Source organism: Bemisia tabaci, chromosome 9 (assembly GCF_918797505.1).
Source record: "Bemisia tabaci chromosome 9, PGI_BMITA_v3".
NCBI lineage: Eukaryota > Metazoa > Arthropoda > Insecta > Hemiptera > Aleyrodidae > Bemisia > Bemisia tabaci.
This window is the reverse complement of record NC_092801.1, coordinates 27302558-27321944: the sequence shown is the minus strand read 5'-3', so window position 1 is coordinate 27321944 and position 19387 is coordinate 27302558. Positions and strand designations below refer to the sequence as shown.

Genomic DNA, 19387 nt, shown 5'->3' with positions numbered 1-19387 from the left:
GGAAATTCGCGTTTCATTAAAGGAAATTTGGCAATGCCTGAAGGTTCATATGGCATTTTTCCTTAGCACGGCAGTCATGCTGAATGGGGGACAAGGGTAAAAAATGCCGGAAAAGTGCGTCATGTAATTTATGGACGGCTCCTAATGTCAAATACTTCTTTATGCAGAGACAACAGAGTAGTTCGGACACAAGAAGAGAAAACTTAGGTTTAAAACATTCTTAATAAACTTCAAAAACTGTCGAACATCCATGAAACTAGTTGAATGTTTTTTGTAAAACCGTGAAAGATTCTTCCCATGTGGCAGCGACCAAAAATAAGGTTACGAAAGTGTTAGTGCAACGTTATTTTTTGGCCGCAACATTGTGATTTTTGTTGCAAGCATCTGCCAGGCAAGTTTGAATGTTCTTGATTTCAACTTGGAAAAGCTGGCATGAATCCTGTCTCTATGGGCTTTGCCTTAAGGCGGCCTCCTGAACTTTCGATACATTTCTTTAAGTTCTGTGACCTTTATTTTTGTGGCTACTTTAAGGGGATAAGAACTCTAGCATATTTTTGTTCATTTGTTTAATCTGATGCCATACTGTAGATTGAACAATTTTTTTTTTTTTTTTACTGTTCCCTGTAGGCCCACAGCCAACTACAGATAAAAAAAGAAAAATTAATTTCTAAAAGTTTTGAGTTTGTAGTACTAAGTAAAGGATTTTTGAGCTCAAATTCTAACTGAAAAAAAAAACCCCTCCAATTTATCGGCCTAAAATTAATCTTGATATATAAGCAGGTTTAATCTAGCAGGTCTAATCTAATAATAAAGGTTTAAATTAATCTTGATATATAATTTGGAGGGGGGGGGGGGGGGGTGTTCCACGTTTTTCATTTCAACTTGAAATTTTGAAGGTGCCCATTTTAGTGGTGGAGTTGACACACCACAGTGTCAAAGGTAGATTATACCGTGTCTTTCATATTTTTAAATTGATTTCAGTCCAATCTTTAATTTTTTATGGGCGTATCCAATTAAAACACCCGATTTTCCAGTATTTTCGAGACAGTTTTTGGGTTGGGACCATCTTGACAACGGAGTGAACAGGAAAGTCCCGGGCACCAAATCGATAAGAATTTAAAATTACGCGGTCGTTAGGGCCTGCTACAATCAGACGTTCTGCCAACCAATGACAACATCCTTATTTTCAAAGTGTCACCATAAACTCTAGTTCCATCGGAGTTTTTGTCGAATTTTTATGAAATTCCGAAATTAACTGATCAAATAAGTATTTTCATAAGAAATAAATACCCTTTCAACACTTATATCATCGGTTATTTTTATTATCGCCATGTCTCCCGGTCACTGCACAGTTGGTAAAATTGTAATAAACAAAACTGTCAGCGCTATCTTTTAGCGAAAAATAAAACGTCATGTATACAACATGTGATATCAGTGATATCCACGTAAAATAAATAGTTTTGCTTTACATGTCATTTTTCGTAAATTTTGTCAGCTGTTCATTGGGTTCGCGTCGAATTTATTTCACTGATAGTTTCGACGAATTAAGTGATTCTTCATCATCAGTCTACCTCTCTGGAAGTCATCATTTTCATGGTCATTTTATCTTAATTCTTCTCTCAAACACTTAATTGATTAGAACAGAAAAATGAAACTGATTATAGTCATTTTTCTCTCAGGCTCATTATCTCTTTCATTCTCTGCAACCCCGCATTTCGTATCTCATTCCAAATATTGATAAACACCTATCACCTCCCCACTTGTAATCCCAGTGACATTATTCAGCTTGAAATCCCTTAGTTGGTCATTTTCCCATCCTAAGCTCATCCATGGAGCAGAGGGTCACGGGGAACTCTACCCAGTACATCTGGGGAAGATCGTACTTCAGCCCCAATTATGACTTCAGGAAGATCTTCTATGACAAACTGCTCAGTGCGAAGACTTTCTACCAGCGTGATCTCATCGCCCATTTTGGCTGTGTCAATGCAATCGAATTCTCGAAGGACGGCTCCCAGTTAGTGTCTGGTAAGTCAGTCGGTTGAATGTGAAAGTTGAATATTCGTCATGTGTCACCCATCTCCTCCTCAACTCCCTCAACGTATTTCGCCAAAATATTGATGCTTGACAACAGCTTTTGCGCCGCTTAATCAGTATGATTACATTAACTATCAACATAGTAATCAGGCCCCTTATCAGTGTGAGCTGTCACCTCGAAATTGCAAAGTTAGTAGTTTCCTTACTGTGCCTGTGAACCAACCCAACTGAATAGGAACTCCATGACAATCTGTTCTTTGTCACTCAGTTTCATCAGACCTGAACGTATGATATCTCTCAGATATCTGTTCAGTGATATCTTGCCCAGTGATATCATTGATTAGGGTCACTGTGAACACACAGCAATTGATTCTAACTGCCCATAAGTAATGAGTAAATAGATTCTTGCAACTCATTTCCATGATATTATAGCTCATTTTGATTGATAAGCACCAATACTTGCCACCCTCTCAGTTTATAGATGTTGAGGATTCCACTTTCTGATTCCAACCTAAGTTTTGAATCTGGTCATATAATTTTCCAAGGTTATTTTAGGTCCACAAGAATGCTAGTTTATGTTGAATCAAATCTGACTTAGAATACAGAAATATGCAATGCCCACTGAAGAAACATTATCAATTGGTTATCTCAATGCTACATCGTAGGTAGCTCCTTGTCAGGAAGGGGAGGAGGTACCTACTTACAGCGGTTCCTCTTGGCAGATTTTTTATCCCTCTTAAATGTTACTTTTAGGGAAAGGTAACCATCTTTAATCGAAAACTTACACACTTTAATCGTCCAATTCTAAGCTATAAGTGATTCAAGAAGGGTGCCATCTGCTTGAAGTAAGTTTGCTTCACTTACTACCAGCAGTATTTTGTGCACCCTTAGACTGGTCCATGAAAAGGAGATGTTTACTGCTTGAAAAAGAAGAACTAAAATTGTGGAAGGAAGGATACCATCAGATGAATTCATTCTGAAGGCCCTGTTACAAAAAATATGTTCAAAGAGGAGGGGCTTCTTTGACACCACTTTTGGGATGGGGGAGGGAGGCCAGTTTTCAAGGAGAACTTTAGACAAATTTCAGAAAACTGACCCACATTTGGATTTAAATTTAAAATTTTGAGATTATCAATGACGTGTGAAGATTGTTTTAAGAGTTAAAATGTAGTGAAGCAAGTCATCTTAAATTTTAATCCCAAAAAAAAAAAAATCTCCCAAAGTATTGGCTCATATTTTTTAACTTACCACTATTTTCAGGGGGTGATGATCGCAGAGTCCTCTTATGGGATGTACAGTCCGCTTTGAGGGGCGAAAACAGTCCTGTTGCAATGAAAACATCACATGTCAGCAACATTTTCTGCTTGGCAATCGATAGTAGAAAGGAGACGATTTTCTCTGGTGGCAATGATGATCAAGTTATAGTTCACAATATCAAAACGTACGTATATTTTTCTCACTTACTTGCAATGTATTCTTGAAAGAAACTGTGGGTGTTAGAAATTCTTTTTAATTTTCTAAAATTCAGGATTTTTTCATAACTTCTAAGATTTAAAGATTTTCCCAAAAAATAAGAACTTTTACTTCAGGGCTTGACAGAAAGAATACAATCAATGATATTCCAGGATTTCCCAAGGCTGTGTAAATCCTGGCTCACACGTAATACTGCCTTTAAGTATTTAGTTAGTATATTCCTCTATCATCAAAATTTGTATTTTTTTGCAAATTTCTCTTGTTTTGTCTTTTGTTTTTTTTTTTTTTTTTCCTCCATTGTAAGTAGTTTCCAGGCTCTGGTTTTATTCGATGCTTATAGCTGCAGGGTCTTTAAGTGTGCTGTGAAAACATCAACTTGTCACAAGGATTTTAAGAAGAAAAATTTTATTGCTCTTAAAATCCCTCAAGAACATGCCAGAGCCTCAGGAAAAATTATTGTATTTTCAGGTGGAATATTTTTAAAAACTTGGCAGAATTCTTCGATTACATTTGAATTTCATTTTTTTGACCGTATGAATATTCCTTAAACAGACTTTGATTGCAAACATTTTTGCTATAAAAAAGAAAAAAGAAAAAAAAATACTGAACACTAACAAAGACTTCGCTTGAATGCCTTGCTGGATAAATTAATTTTTTGAAAGAATAGAATTTTCCCAGAAATGTTTGGTAGGAAAGGAACAAACCATACCTTGGATCTCTTTTAAAAATATATAACTTCTAAGTTGAAATTCTAAAATTAGGAACATCCAGGGTTTTTGAAAAGTGTTTGGAAGTGTTTTGGAAAAGGAGGTTTGCTGTTAACCAGTTAAAAAAATTCACCTGTAAAGTAATTAGTTTACATCCGCTACTCCTTTCAATGAAGTTTCACTGCCAAGTATTTAAGGAATCAGCTGATTGTTTGGTTTCCCTCTGCCATTTAGTTTAGACATGGAAAAATGCAGAAGCCAAAAAATCTATGAGTCCTAAAAATCTATATGTCCACCTCCGGCCATGGGATTTTGTATGTTAGCTTGACCCTAGTTCGTCATGACTCATTTAACACTTTTTAATATAAATGGATGGGAAACACAGAATGACACAAGTGAAATGAGTAATCATATTAAGGCCTAATTCCATTTTTTGGCCACGAGGAAAAGTTACTCAGAAATCAATAAAATTTTGTCGCAAAAATGCTCTGTATGATAGCAAATACCTGATGTAGCCATCTATTTTCCATGACTGGACTTTTCAGAGGAAGTTGGTTCTCTTTTAATCAACAGTGTCCATTTAAGAACGTGAAGGTAGCACATCTGATTGATTAAATGCATCTCAAAATTTCATGGCTTTAGATGGGTTCAGAAATCAATTTTCAAACCTTTAATATTTGCAATCTCTGGAAGATTATTTCTTGTCTCGTACTCATTTTCAGGGGAGAACCAGTACAATATTTCCTGCATCATCAATCCATTTATGGTATCTCAATGGACCCTTTCAATGACAACCTAATCGCCATTGCATGTGATGATGGGAAAGTAGTGCTCCATGATATCCGAGAGAGCTCTTCAACAGGTGATCCTTCAGATAATATAGCACTCAATGCCTATCTAGTGTTGTGGAAAATACTACTCTAGTGTACGAAGTAGATATTCTGAATGTTCCTTTGTGCCGTGATCTAAACTGTTTTCCCTTGCTCTTCACCAAAGTGTTGGCAAAATTTGAAAAGGAAAAACTTAGGCCAAAAACTTTTGTCTGAAAGGGTTGTGAAAACAGACAAATTTAAAGAATTGTCATGTAAAAACCAACTTTTTCCTCTCTTGAACTTTCTCTCTGACTTCTCTTTTTTTTATACGGAGATGGGTGAAAGAAATGCTTGACACGTCTGTCACAGGTCAGGAATCTCCAATTTCAAAATGTTCATATTTTGAGAGGGTTCCTCCCTCCCTGTTCCCTCTGGGGGTCGTAATCCCCCAACATTTTCCCTCCTTGATGATTAGAACAACAGTCCAAACTGGAACATGTTAACTCAAAAATTGAAAAAGTTATGGCATATGGAGCATTTCTTCTCCTCTTCCTGGTATGTTTTTATCTATAGGGTTGTTAATGTCAGGGAATACTGGGAAGACATAGAAATGTTAAGGAAAATGACGAAAGTGTTGGGAAAAAATCGTTGAGTCATCTTCATTTGCTTCCTTGAATGAGTTTGACTATCAGACAATGAAATTTGTATGAAAACTATTTCAAATTATGTCTTTTTAACCATATGGCAAAGCCTCAATAGTCAAGAAATTTTACCAAAATGCGTTAGGAAAACCAGAGAACTGTCAGGGAGTTTCATTATCTAAATTCTATGGCAACCCTGGGTTAAAATGGTTGTCTTACCTCTTCAAAAGAACACTGATTGTGCTGATCCAAACAGGCTTCCTCATCTCCACAACTCTTTTTTGCAACTTCTCCATTTTTAAAATCTGTTTTATGGGCTTTCCAATGTTTTCATTAATTGTAAACCTTGGGTCGCTAAGTCGAGAAGTTTCAGCATCTCTTTTATGTTTTTACACATTGTTATACTTTTTCTGAAGCAAGTTATTTTCTTGGTTCCAGAACATTTTGTCTTGGCTAGCTCCTCTTCAGCTTTCCATAGTGTCTACTTCAACCCATCAGAATCACGACTGCTGGCCACCGCAAATGCGACTGAAGGGGCCGCTCTTTGGGATATCAGGAAACCGAAACAGTAGGTTTAGCTGCTTTAAAAGTTCACCCAAGTTGTTTTTTCACTCAATGAGGACAATTTAATGCTTGACTATAACTATGACTTTTCCATCCTTGTTTGATAATACTGTCTAGAACTGTAAGTGCAAAAACGAAGTTTTGCAAAAATGGATTTTGATCGAAAGGAGCCTTCTTTCTTCATGATAAAACTCTCAGAAATCGTTTAGATGATAAAAAAACTGACAAATTTTATTTTAATTATGTACAAAGGGCCATTTGTGTTTACATGTTGGCCGGAAAAGCAGTAAATGCTGTCTTCTTCATGCTCCCATGGTTGTGTTTTGGACACCACAAACAAATTTTAAGGTCAGAAATTGGTAGGAAAGATCATCATTGTATTCAGTAGTTTAGCCCTTTGATGGAATAGTACCTGTTACTGCTATTTAATGTGAAACAACGTCAATTTTTGTGCTTTTTCCGCTTTCTTTTAGGTCCCATTATTATACAAGTAAGACCAATAATTAAAAACAGCATTTAAATATAAAGATAAAATAACAATATCAATATCTATAGAAGTCTATTTTAGAATTCATCTAGCGAATAACTTACGTTGCCAACCGAATGTTTTGTAACTAACTTACGAAAAACATTGTTATTGGCTGTTTCTTTAATTTCCTAAGGTAATTTTTCGAAAATTTTTTGATCCTCAGCCGTAATGGAATTTCCTCTACCCTCTCTACGGTCAATTTTTCCCACCCTCTCTTTGTTTTTGGGATTACAATGGTGTATGTCTCGATTTTTAATAATTTATCCTTAAGTTAAAAGATTTCACTATTCAACTTAAAATTTAAAGTGCTGGGATCGTTATTAATTTGCTCCCTTTAAAAATTATATGTCAAAAGTTTATCCATTTTATTTTTTAATCCTTGATTTTTCGCTTCAGTCCCTCTAAATAACTTACATTTTTCAGAATGCTACTTCGTTTCGGCAAGCAAACAGGAGTTCAAAGTTGTATGAGTGTGCGTTGGGACCAGATGGGATCTCGGCTTTTAGCACTTCGCCGCAGGCTGCCCCCTGTACTGTATTCGGTTGCATCCACGAAACCCATTGCTCAATTCGACCATGCAGGTTACTACAATTCATGCACGATGAAAAGTTGTTCTTTCGGAGGTGACCGCGACCAATTCGTTCTCTCAGGCTCGGATGATTTCAACTTATATATTTGGAAAACACCGAAAACTTGTGCGAAAGGTAATATCTCCAATGGAAGTCTAATAGCGTGCATCGCAATCGCAATGATACAGTTTTTATTGCAGGATCAATGGATTCTGCTTGTTAGAATTTTTAGCGGGTATTTTTTTTTTGTGTTGCAGAAAATTCTACGAAAGTGTTAATGAAGAGTTTTGTTCAGTCTTCAATTGAAAAGTATACTTGTTGAAGAGCATCTTAGAAAAATATTTGTTTTTAGAAAAACGCATTTGCATGGAAGCTTTGAGAAAGTGGTTTTGCACATTTGGGCCTTAAATTCTGCATGGGATCATGTAAGAAACGTAAAAACATGATTCAAGATGCGCTGATGCTGTGTAAATGATTTTCAAAACAAAGACCAAGTTTAGAATATGCACCCATTCAGGCAAATTCAAGTTTTACTGGCACAAACATGTATTTTTACACATACTGTGAAACTACTTTTGATCTCCCTTTTGACTATTTTAAACAGAATAAGAAAGATTTAACTGATCATTTGTGTCATTAATTGCAATGGACTCGGAATGTGTATCAATTATCTGAACAGTGCCGCATATATTTTAATTTATTTTTATATTAATTAGAATAGAATAAGTGTTGAATCACAGGAATCGCACAAGAAGATGATGCCAATAAAAAGCAGAAAATCAATACGAAGAATAAAACAAACCCAAGATTAAATAAAAGTACAGATCTTTATTGCGTAAATCAGATGAACTAAGATTCTCACTGTTGTAGGAATTTCTTAGAAGTTTTTACCTTCAAAAGCCTCAAGAATTTAAACTTACAATGGCTTCAAAATTCAAACTTCAAAAAGTACCTTTTTTCACTTTGCTCAACTCTCAAAATATATTTTTCTGCAAGAACTTTCAAGTAGATTTTCAGATAAAAACAACTAGGTTACTAGGTACCTAATACTGCTACGCTAAGAAAAAACGCCTTTTCAGAGCCTTCAGATGTTGCCATATTTCCCTCAATAAAAATGAACTCGCTGGGAAAATTGTGACTATTTTTCTTCAAATTTCTCAAACACTATTGTTTACAATTCAACCTAAAATGCCTGATAACTTGAAGGGAAAGTATGTGAAACTTTCTTCAAGAATACAAGCTTTATTGGAGGAAATTAAGTGACTCTCAAATATTCGTACAGCATTTTTCCTCAGCACGGTAGAATAGGCCTCAAACAAAATTAGAATCTTCATTCTTTTGACTGGCTATGTTGCTACTTCATGTTGATGTGTAATTTGCTTTTAATTTTAGCTTTTACCATTGCTTTTTCAAGTTGTCTGCAATTAGACGCATTTAAATCGAAAGAAACTATATCTTTTGTGACGTGAATCTTGCTATTCATGTACTTTTATGGATCTCGGGGCTCATGTCGCAATGAATGTTGTTCTTTCTCATTGAAACACGTACAATTCATTAACTTTGCTCCAACTTTGTCGCTCGTCCTCCTGGTAATATTTGTATTCATGACTAAGTGTTGTTATTTCTTTTCCTTTTAGGTAACTGGATCAAATCTGCACACATGGTGTTAAAAGGCCATCGATCAATTGTCAATCAAGTCCGTTATGATCCTAATACCAACATCATTGCTTCATCTGGTGTCGAGAAATTAATCAAAGTATGTTACCTTTCCAGTGTTTGCCTATAATGGCTATTAAGTCTTAAGAGAAATCATAGAAATGATTCTATGAAAAAAAAAAAAAATTCCGAAAAATCGAAAAATTTCATTGAAAATATGAGGAAAATCTAAAATTAAATTTTAGTAGACATTCTATCTTATTTTCTTGACCTTTGCTCATTTTTCGATTTTTGAGGGTTTTTACAGCAATAAATCAACTATGTTAAAGCATTTTAAACATGCAGCATTTTAACACAGTCCCTGGCAATTAGGTAAGCAGCTGAACTGCCGAAAATGTCCCAGAAGTCAACAAAGAAGTTGCAAATTTTAGATCTATTTGCAATCTTGACCAGAGTAATGATAAAGTGCTGATTTTAGCACCATTGCTAAAATCTTTTTCTTATTTTGTTTTGGTCAGTTTAGCAAAGTTTTGAAAATTTAAGGAAATTTTACGATTGGTTTTTGCAACGAACCTTGTAGCAATTGCACCGATGACTCAATAAGAGTTTTTACTTAACTGTAAACTTTGCTTCACAGTTCTGGAGCTGCTCACCGTATCCCCCAAGAGACGACGACGATGATGAGGAGCTTGCTTTGAGACATAGTCCACGTAAAGTCTTCACTCACGAAGAATATCTCCGTTATGTCCTGATGAATGGCGAGGTATGGATGTTTCTGTGGGTGTAAGCACCTCAAAAGGGTCATTTGAAATACCTTATTTGTTTGATTTCTGCATTGTTTTTTTCCAATGGACCACCAGGCTACGTATGAATTTAAGTATTTTGATTTATGTTTTCTCATCAATATTGCAGGTAGAAGACAATTTGCACAACAAAAATTGCTGGAAGTTCCGAACCAAGTACCTATTCATTTTTTTCTATGTATAAATTTAAATGTTCCTTTTATAGAAAAAATAATAATCTACTTGAGTTAAATCCCATACTAATTGTTATTGCAATAGTCTCTGAGGTATAAAAATGTGACAACCTCAGTCTTGGTCCTTTGGCTTAGCTGTTGCACCTTGCTTACCCTATGAACAACAGAAGGTTAGGAAGGAACTTTGAAATATCTGCTGAAACCATCGTAGCGTGTAATTTGATTCAAGTAGACACTTGTTTTTCTTGAGGGCGGGAAGTTCAAATGTGTTTCAACCAGTGCAAAATTACATAGAACCTTAATAACTTGGTTGGGAGTTGATTTTAGTAATTTTTGTTTCGCAAATCAAGTTTTGCTTGGAATTTTGAAGCAGAAACAAGTGTCAGAATGCCTCTATACATACCTCGTTCAATGGTTCATTCCATGAGTTTTACACATTAGGGGGATATCCCAAAATTTTTCATATTTTATCTCTCATTTCCGTGGTTTGATATCAGATTTCATAGCCCACCTAGAATTCTGAGCTTTTTTTCCACATTTTCCGTATTCAAAATGTGAGTTTGAGATTTTTTGGCTGTTTATTCTTAATCTGAAAGCCTTCAGTGACTTTTATAAAAATTGAGCATTTTTAAGTTTCAGGGTTAGTGTGTTTTCGTTCTCATAGATTCATCTGAAGTTTGGACTTCAACAACACAGCCATCAAATTTGTTACTAATCTCATGTAATTGATCCCACAGTTCATCATTTCACACGATTACACAAACAAGTCCACCAATGAAGACCCTCGCATGATGGCGTTCTTCGATTCCCTAGTCCAACGTGAAATCGAAGGCTGGAGTTCAGACAACAGTAATTCATCCTTCGTCGATGACGACAGCAGCGATGAAAGCAGCTCCTCAGAATCCGAACTTGATGGTGAGTCACGATTTTGTCATCAGTGAATGACGGTTAACCCCCTGTGGCATAGCGTTACTAATTCATAACAATGTATTTTCGGGGTTTTTCAAAATTGAATCTTTCCCCTGTGCCACGATCTTGCAAAATTTCATTAGTTTTTTCTTTTTTTGAAAAATTGATTCCCTTAACTTTACAATTTTGAATTAAAATTTGGTCCTCTATTTTTTATGCAAGCTACAAAATAAATTAGTGTCCCCTACAATCTGAGATCCAAAATTAATGCATGTCATAGAGGGTTAAATTTTCCTTAATGGTAAATCATTTTTTGTCTTAATCTTTTCTTCCTTTGAATGAACTTGCCCATGCAACAAGTCATCACCAAAAAGCTCAGGAAGATTGCTAAACATCGTGAATAACTTTTAGTTTTTAGTATTTTATCTTTCATCTCACTCTTTTTTCTTCTCCCTTTCTCTAGAAAACTCCGGGAGCTCTCCAAGCAGGACATCTATCCTTGAAAGCATCAGGACTGTCAGTAAGTATTCAGCCATTGTAAACGTTAATCGACTTATGATTTAATTTGACGAAAATCAGTAACTTTGAACACTTCAAAATAATCCAGAAATTCTTTCTCTAAGGGTGAAAATTGACACAATAAGCATTCGCAATACAACGTTTGAGAAAACTGGTGAAAACTTTGAACAAAATGATTATTTTTTTGTGGTTTATAGCTGTCAAAGTCGCCAAAATCGCAAAATCAGCGAAAATCAGAAAATTTTGAGGTTATTTCATGTTCAAACGCACAGTAATATGAAAATACCGTAACAAAACAAGAAATTACCGTACACAATAAGTCATAGAGTGGCCACACTACTCATATAAACATTGATGAGAACGCAATCTACCGGAGAATCGCCGAAAGAACGCAAACAATCAACGGACGGCTGGGAGCCGTCAGTTTAAGTCAATGGGTTAACCCTCACAGTGCCAAAAAATTAGATTTAGGGCGGTATTCATAGTTGCACCTAAACTCTTAGTATTGCCTACAATTTTGCAACCAGGGGCAATGCTAATCATGTGCTGCACCAATTCAAGATTACACTTCCTGATTCTTGAAGTTGCCAGTCAAGGGGTAAATTTAAAATTATCAAGAAGATTCAGTCTCCCAATTAAGAAATAAAATAAATAAATGAAAGAATTAAACTCACAAAAGATTGAACAATCTCTTTACTATGAAAAAACTTAAATACTTCAATCAGTGAATAATCTAAATCCATGGAAGTAATTGAGAATTACAAGTTCATAAATGTTGCAGGTGTTGCATCAAATCATATTTCCAAGTATAATATTATTATTGTCATATGTGGAATGCAGATGAGTCAGAGAATTTCCATTTTTTCTTTTTCTTTTTTTGGATTAAAAATGAGAACATTTTTTCTTTGATGAAATCAACTAATGATAATCTTCTCTTTATTATCTCTTTAGAACCCCCTATTGGTATGGTTACCCCTGAGAGGAAGACCCAATCGAACGGTAAGTTTTCAAAATGTCTGTTTACGGTTGTCATTATCATGTTTTGATGGTTGAATGCTACGAATAAAATTCTAACATCTGTTGAAAAGTTGAAAGTTTGTTTTTACAAAAATCTCAGTGGTAAAGTGCTCTGAAAAAACGTAGAGGACACCCGCTGTGTTCTTTGAGAGGCAATTTCTCAATAATGTCTAACAGTAAGACTTCATGTTCAGGCTTCATTAATCATGTTTCTCTTTTCTAAAAGCTTCAACCAATAACCCTTCCCTTAAGCAGCGCAACTGAGTCTCATAAGCACTCACTTTCCAGGTTTTAGATGAAAAGCTCCATCAAAGTAATTTTCTTCGGCAATTCAAATTTTGACAAGTATCAATTTCTACCTCTCCTTTTTTTCCTATCTTTCAAGCACCTTCTAGGTGCGGATAGGTTTTTTCTTCACTGTGATAATTAAAGCTTGTTATCCATCAACATGACTTCCCTTGTTTAGTAAAACAGCACCTATAACTGATCCTCTTGTTTTTTTTTGTTTCAACAGAATTAACGCACTTATCGCCTTGGATCCCTTCTCAATCCTTTGGTTAGAAGGTTCAGATTAGATAGATTTAGGTGGAGAAAAGAGTTTTCAGAAAAAATGGCAGCATTTTTTAAAATTATGTGTATGATACAGTTAGTTTTCTCATTGTTACGTCAGTCAAACATCCTGAGGGCTGATTGTTGAAATTGATAAACAAAGCTATAGGCAAAGAAGACAAAGGTAATATGGAGGGATCCTATTTGTGCAGGCGAGTGGTTGCAATGGACAAAGGAGTCAGGCAATAGACAAACTATTGGCAACAATAGACAAACTATAGGCAACCCACGAGAGACTCTATAGTTAGTCCATCATTTATCCCTTAGTCTAAGAATCACCCATTTCAACCAATAAGATCGCTCCATATTCCCTACGTCTTATTTGTCTATCGAATTCAACAATCTGCCAGCTGGTCCAACTCAAAGGTGATAAATATCATGTTACTCTCATCAGTCTTTGCTAAGGATTTTGAACAGAAAAATTTTCCCTGGTAAAATTTAGTGATACAATGCTTTAACATGAAACTTCCCAAATTTAAAATTAATTTCGATCGTCATTAGTTTCAGAATGCTCCGATGACGAATCCGATAAAGACCACAACCCAATAGTAGAGCTCATCGCCAAAAAACGCTCCCAGTTAGTCAAAATGGCGAAAAATGGGCAAAATGAGTTCCACAGTGTTCGAAAACGACTGAAACTCAACAAAAATGACTCAATTTACAGTGAAGATGACTCGTGCCGCTTCAACATCAAAATCAGGTACTTTCTTACAACATTATTCAGAGACACTGATCAACATGTTGTCTGCCAAGGTGTTTAGGGTTCATATTCCCTCTGGTGCAATGGTGTTTTTTCTTACCTCCCAAAATGAAAAAAAGAGCCATGAACAGGTACACAGCTTCAATCATTACTAGTTTCATGAGAGTGTTTAACGCGAGCTCTCGCATATCGGCTAAAATAACCAGTGTGACCCTAGCAAAACCCTTCAATGCCTGGGTAAATATCAACGGTGAAACTACTAGACCCTGTATCTCGTTTGCAATGTTTAAAAATCTCTGCTGCGAACTTATTTTTTTGAAGGAGAACAAATCAATATCATTCCTTGAAGTTTTCATAGAGTTTTCATTGTCCAGAGAGGAAAAATTCAGGACAAGAATTGACAGTGAGTAGTATTCCATTTCAAAATGAAAGTATGACTGAAAGTTTGCAACGTCAGTAACCGAGATACGTTGTCTAGTAGCTCATCTTTGATATGTGCTATGAAAAATAAAATCTTTAAATTTCAAGTGAATTATCTCATGTAGTCTCAGGAATTTATTATAAATGCGTTGAAAATGTAGATTTTTGACTCCATCATTTAAGAAATATTAAGGTACAGTGAATGTCTTTCAGATGTATGCAGATGGTCATCGTATGTATGTTTGCGTTTCATGTTCCACAAATGTAAAAAGCGTTCCTGTTATCTAAGTTTTTAAGAGCAGATTACATACTCTAGCTGCTGAAGAATTTGAAATGTTTCTCTGAAATTTCAAATCTTTCATATTTTCTTCCATAGCAATCCACCCTTGATTCAACTGGCATGGCGAGACAGTCAATGTGTTGAAGGGCCATAGATCAAATTTACGAAAACATGCACAAATTTTAAGGGATGTTATGGAATCGCCCTTCGTGGGGTGATTAGAAAAACTTTCATCTTCTTCTTTTTAAAAATGGCTTCATTCCTTTAACCAGTCATTGATTGACAATTTATGCAAGAAAGGTCTCCTATGACCTTCATTTTGCATTGAATAAAAATTAGAAATCTTTGTATGCAGAATCAGAGGCATCATCAGTACATTTTGTTGTTGTTTTTCATTCTTGTGGAAAGTCGAAAATGCTAATCTCTCATTTACGAATTGATTTTTGCAATGTTCAATACTTTTAATGTAGTCCTCTGCATAGAGTTCTAATAAAAAAAGGTGTGATGTAATACTGTGATTTCTTTCATGTCAAGTGGTTCATTATGAGTCCTCTAAAGGTGCAACCTATTGACTTTTTTAGATTCAAGAAAGCTATTTCACGGCTTCAAAGGAAGTTAGTAAAATTAAATTCTATATTTCTGGCTTGATTGCATACATATTACATTCTGTTTGAATTGTTACAGACTTTTAAAAAAAGTGGAAGTCCATTATTCAAAATCTTTTTTTTTTTCGTGTGTGCATTTTTGAGCCTTCCAGTCATCCTTACATATCACCTGCCTAAGAAAGCAGGTATAGTCCACTTCTTGGAACGTTAGTGACAAACACAGGAATAGTAATAACACAGACTCAGAAAATTCTTGGAGTGGACTTTTCATCCTTCTAAATTTTTCTATTTTCAATCGTTCTAGGTATGGAGAGAGCTCAAACGCAAGTACGAGCGAAAGCGATCGTTGCCCAGTCAGCAGTAATAGCAATAGTTACTACGCAACAGGGACGAAACGTAGGAAAAACCGTGTGGGCTGCTACAAGACAAAAAATTTTAGGAAGTATGTCCTCCGTTCACGCTGTGAAACTGAGTCTGACTCCGAAGGCTGTGTCAACTAAAGACGCAAATCGTCCGCCATTTCTGTATAATTCCTCTGAAATCCACCTCGTTTTGATTTCTTAGAATGTGCTGTGCCTTTTTATTGTTTTGTTTTCGCTTTTTTGTTCGACTTTTTTATCTATTGTGTGCCGCATGTGAGAACTTCTCAAGGGATGACGGTGATCTCTAAAGACAGACTTTCTGACTAAAGTGTGAGTAATAATAGTTTGACCAAGGCTGCAGGTGAGATAGGAATGTGATGGTTAGTAAGTACAGAACATACCTAATTAACTTGATTCCCGAGCTATTCGAGCTTGCTTTACATCGTCAGGAAATAAAGAATATCAAAGAAACATAATAAAACTAAAAGACAGGGAAAAGAACTAAAATGAAAACAGAATGATTTTTGGTGAATGCTATTGAGCTCGTTTTGAGTGCTGTTTCGCATCCTTCAGTTTTAAGCAAAAGCTTTGGAAGTAAGTTAAAGAAAGTTGAGTAGAAAGTTATTTCTTTATTTATTAACCACCACACTCCTACCTCATCCAAGGCCATGGTCAAACCACCATTACTTACACTTACAATGGTCTTATCAAAAATAATTCTTGACAATTCTGACTACAACCCGAACTTGAAGAGCTTTTTTCAAACCTTAAAGTTCATTGCCAGTGAAAGCCAGTGTCACTGTTGGATTTCTCATAAAATCTTTATATAATTAAATGGTCGAAGCAAAAATTCCGTAACTGCCCCATGGAGGGAAGCAAACGGGGAAAAGTATGAGTCTCTTACTTTATTTATGCTTGTCAAAGATGTTACCAATTCGTAAATTTTGAAAGTTGCTCAGTGCAAGTTCTTCCTGAACGCAGTTAAAAAAATAACGCAAAGACTTATGAAACACCTTCCTCCCTTGAAAGTCCGTCACTTTCTTCCTCTTCGCTTTAGTTTTATAATCGATGTATGTAAAAAAATTTTATTTCAAGTAGCATCCTCTCCTTTTTTCATGTATTCCTTAACTTACAAAACAGGCTTTCCTTGCACTTGGAAGGAACCATCCTCCACGTCAGAATCGAATTCTGCATTTGATTTTGATTTTGGTGAAGTGTTGTGATATTAACATACTTGCATATATTTTGTGCATATCAATTTTTTCCTTTTTTGTCTGCTCCTACAAAAAACTAAATTTATTTAAAACGAAGGTGCTTATTTTATTTTAGAAAATGTCAATTTTTCTTACCTTGCATACAAACCACTGTATCAACCTGTCGAAATGCTCAGTCCGTAGATTCTATAAATCATTGTAATTTTTGAGCGTTTGCAGGTGAAAAAAAGTATCTTCGATGAGTGATCTATGTGTGATCTCCTACTGTCAAAGGAACTTTGGTGTGGAAAAACTCAAAATTGAAGTATTTGACTACACTTTGCAACGAGGAACTATTTTTTCTAGCTCATTTCAGAAGCAACGTATGTGCCATCAGTTTTCCAATGCATATTGGTGCTTTTCTGGGTGGTCAAGTAAAAGTAGTTTTGCATTGCAAAATGTAGTCCTATAGAGGTATTGGTATGACTACTTAGAGGAGAGTGACGAATGTTTTGTTGTTAAAAGCGCAAGCAAATCCTTCGTTGAAGCTGTGATAGTTCAAAACTTTAAAAGTCTTGGTTGCTAGTGTATGGGTTTGAGAAAGTAATCATTTATCACGTTCGTAGCTCAAGTTGTTAGTTTATATTGTAACTATACTTGCTATAACTTTCCTGATTTCCCTGACAAATCTTGATATAATTCCCTGATATTTAAGGATGTGTCGATGGCCAGGGAAAAAAACCGTCAATTTCCAAACTGATGATTTTCCAAACCAAAGGAAAAACTTAGCTTTTTTATAATTTTGTTATTAATTTTGCCTTATTATAAATTACAGCGTCATTATGGCGCTCCCATGTGGAATTGGAAAAAAACTAAAAACACCAGCCTGCGTATCTTTACTGTAGAATGAGGCAAAGTTGCAAACTAATGTTTGCCAAATTTCTCAGTCCGGCGTTATTGTTCCTTAGCCCTCAATGTGGGATGGTAAAAATCGCCACTTCTAAACCCGGGAAATCAGTTTTTGTTTTTCGAACTTTTGAACCCAAACATAGGCAAGTTAACAATTTTTCTGTGGCACTCTCGTCATTTTTCCTGACTTTTTAAACTTTAGAAATTTCCCAGTTAGCCCAACTTTGGCAACCCGGATATTAGCAACTGTTTTCCTTCAAAAACTGAAATTCCGACTCTCTTACTCCTAAAGAAAATTACTCCACCCAAAAATTTTCTTCAAAACACTAGTTCCCTTTCCCTGTAGACGGTCATACATAATTTTACCATCCAAAATACATAATCAGCTTGATTGAAAAAGTAACTTATAAAAAAGGCTAAAATCTTGAGCATCAAAAAAATCTGCTCCCCTAAATCATTGCGTAACCTGATATAATTAGGTCTTATTTCATTTTACTATTTATATTTTGTATGTATCTTTTACATAGGAAGGTTTTTTTTTTTTTGCTGATCTATTGAATTTAACTGTTAAAACACGATTTTGTGACAAGTGCAACTGGTACCGGCAGTACCACTTCGAGCCATTCTAAATTACTGTTACTAATGTGACTGTTTTGGCATTGGATGAACGGACGGCTTTAACCAGAATTAAACCAACTAATCAGACGTTGCCTAGTCTCTTTTTTGTTTAATTTTTTCAGGGAAACAGTAATAACTGGAAAAACGCAGTTCGTGTGTAATCAGTAAGGTTGAAATGAAAACACCTACCTTAAAAAGTAATCATCATTCTAGCTTGAAATTTTGTGAGTTTGCTTTTAATAGGCTAGGTTAAATACAAAGAAAGTGTCAAGGCACTGTATTGTTTGGCCTTCCATCAAACATATGAAACTTGAGAAAGGAAACTATTCAATGTGAAGTATAATTAGGAGCTCGTCATAAAGTACGTAGCACTCGGGCTGGGGGTGTGGGGAGGGGGGTGCAAGAGCGTGACACCACTTTGTTTCTTTATGCTAAAGAATAGGGTCCTATGTCATAAAGAAGTGTAAAGGGGGGTCGAAAGATCCAAAATCTAGACTACGTATTTTATGAACGGCCCTGTGCATTAGGTTATCCGTCTAAATGGTTCCAAAGTAGTCGGTTCGTTAAACTTTTAAGTAGATATTGTAAGAAGTAGGTACTGTTTTTATTGTAAATGTATTTGCTTTGACAGAAATTAAGTTATGTATGTAGGTATTTTTAATTGATTGATCAATACCATTAATTTTTTCTTTTACATTATCTGTATCTACCAGTTTACTTTACCTAGTGCTATATTTTTCTTTATTTTCGTGAAATTTTAATCTGATATCTTTATTTTTATCTTTTTCTGTTTCCTAAAACTGTTGTCTCAATTTCTCTTTCAAATTTTGTAAAATTTTAACCTTTAACTAAGAATAAATATTATTATTTCTCGGGAATGTCTTTGTAGTATGCTATCCAATGGGCTAAATCATGATTGATGCACTTCAAGTTGATGTTACATTTGTCCATTCTCTTCTTTTCTCTGCTCAAGAAGAGCGCTCTCTGGACATTTGAAGACAAAAAAAACACCCAAAATTTCAAGCCAAACTGGTATTCTAGTACTTTCAAGTTAGGAGTTCATAAAGGAGTGTGTGGCAGCGGAATTTTCGAAGTAAACAACCGCCGAAAAACTTGAGCGCTAAAATATTAGCATTTTAATCAAGCAACTGAGTACGGAGACATATGGCGGACCCAAACAAAAAAATAATAATAATAATAATAAAAATACAGGAAGAAGAGAAAGTCTATTTTTGACCACTGACTTCATACAGGCATTACTACAATTTTTAAAGACTGTCATTGA

The 19387-nt window shown here is 35.3% G+C and overlaps 1 protein-coding gene across 1 annotated transcript; it reads left to right on the top strand.

The window, feature by feature from the left end:
* Nucleotides 1–1427: 1427 nt before the first annotated feature.
* Nucleotides 1428–18980, top strand: LOC109040377 (DDB1- and CUL4-associated factor 5). The gene is made up of 12 exons (XM_019056308.2): nt 1428–2025; nt 3295–3475; nt 4937–5076; nt 6106–6235; nt 7184–7464; nt 8967–9085; nt 9623–9748; nt 10699–10876; nt 11334–11390; nt 12341–12388; nt 13517–13715; nt 15325–18980. Exons 1-12 carry the CDS (start codon nt 1830–1832, stop codon nt 15518–15520), a joined length of 1851 nt encoding a protein of 616 aa, XP_018911853.2. The 5' UTR covers nt 1428–1829; the 3' UTR covers nt 15521–18980.
* Nucleotides 18981–19387: the final 407 nt, after the last annotated feature.

Coding starts and splice junctions, on each gene's coding strand:
- LOC109040377 (XM_019056308.2), top strand. CDS start 1,830: ATGGAGCAGAGGGTCACGGGGAACTCTACCCAGTACATCTGGGGAAGA. Junction 7,465..8,966: donor ACCGAAAACTTGTGCGAAAG/GTAATATCTCCA, acceptor TTTTCCTTTTAG/GTAACTGGATCAAATCTGCA. Junction 10,877..11,333: donor CTCAGAATCCGAACTTGATG/GTGAGTCACGAT, acceptor CCCTTTCTCTAG/AAAACTCCGGGAGCTCTCCA.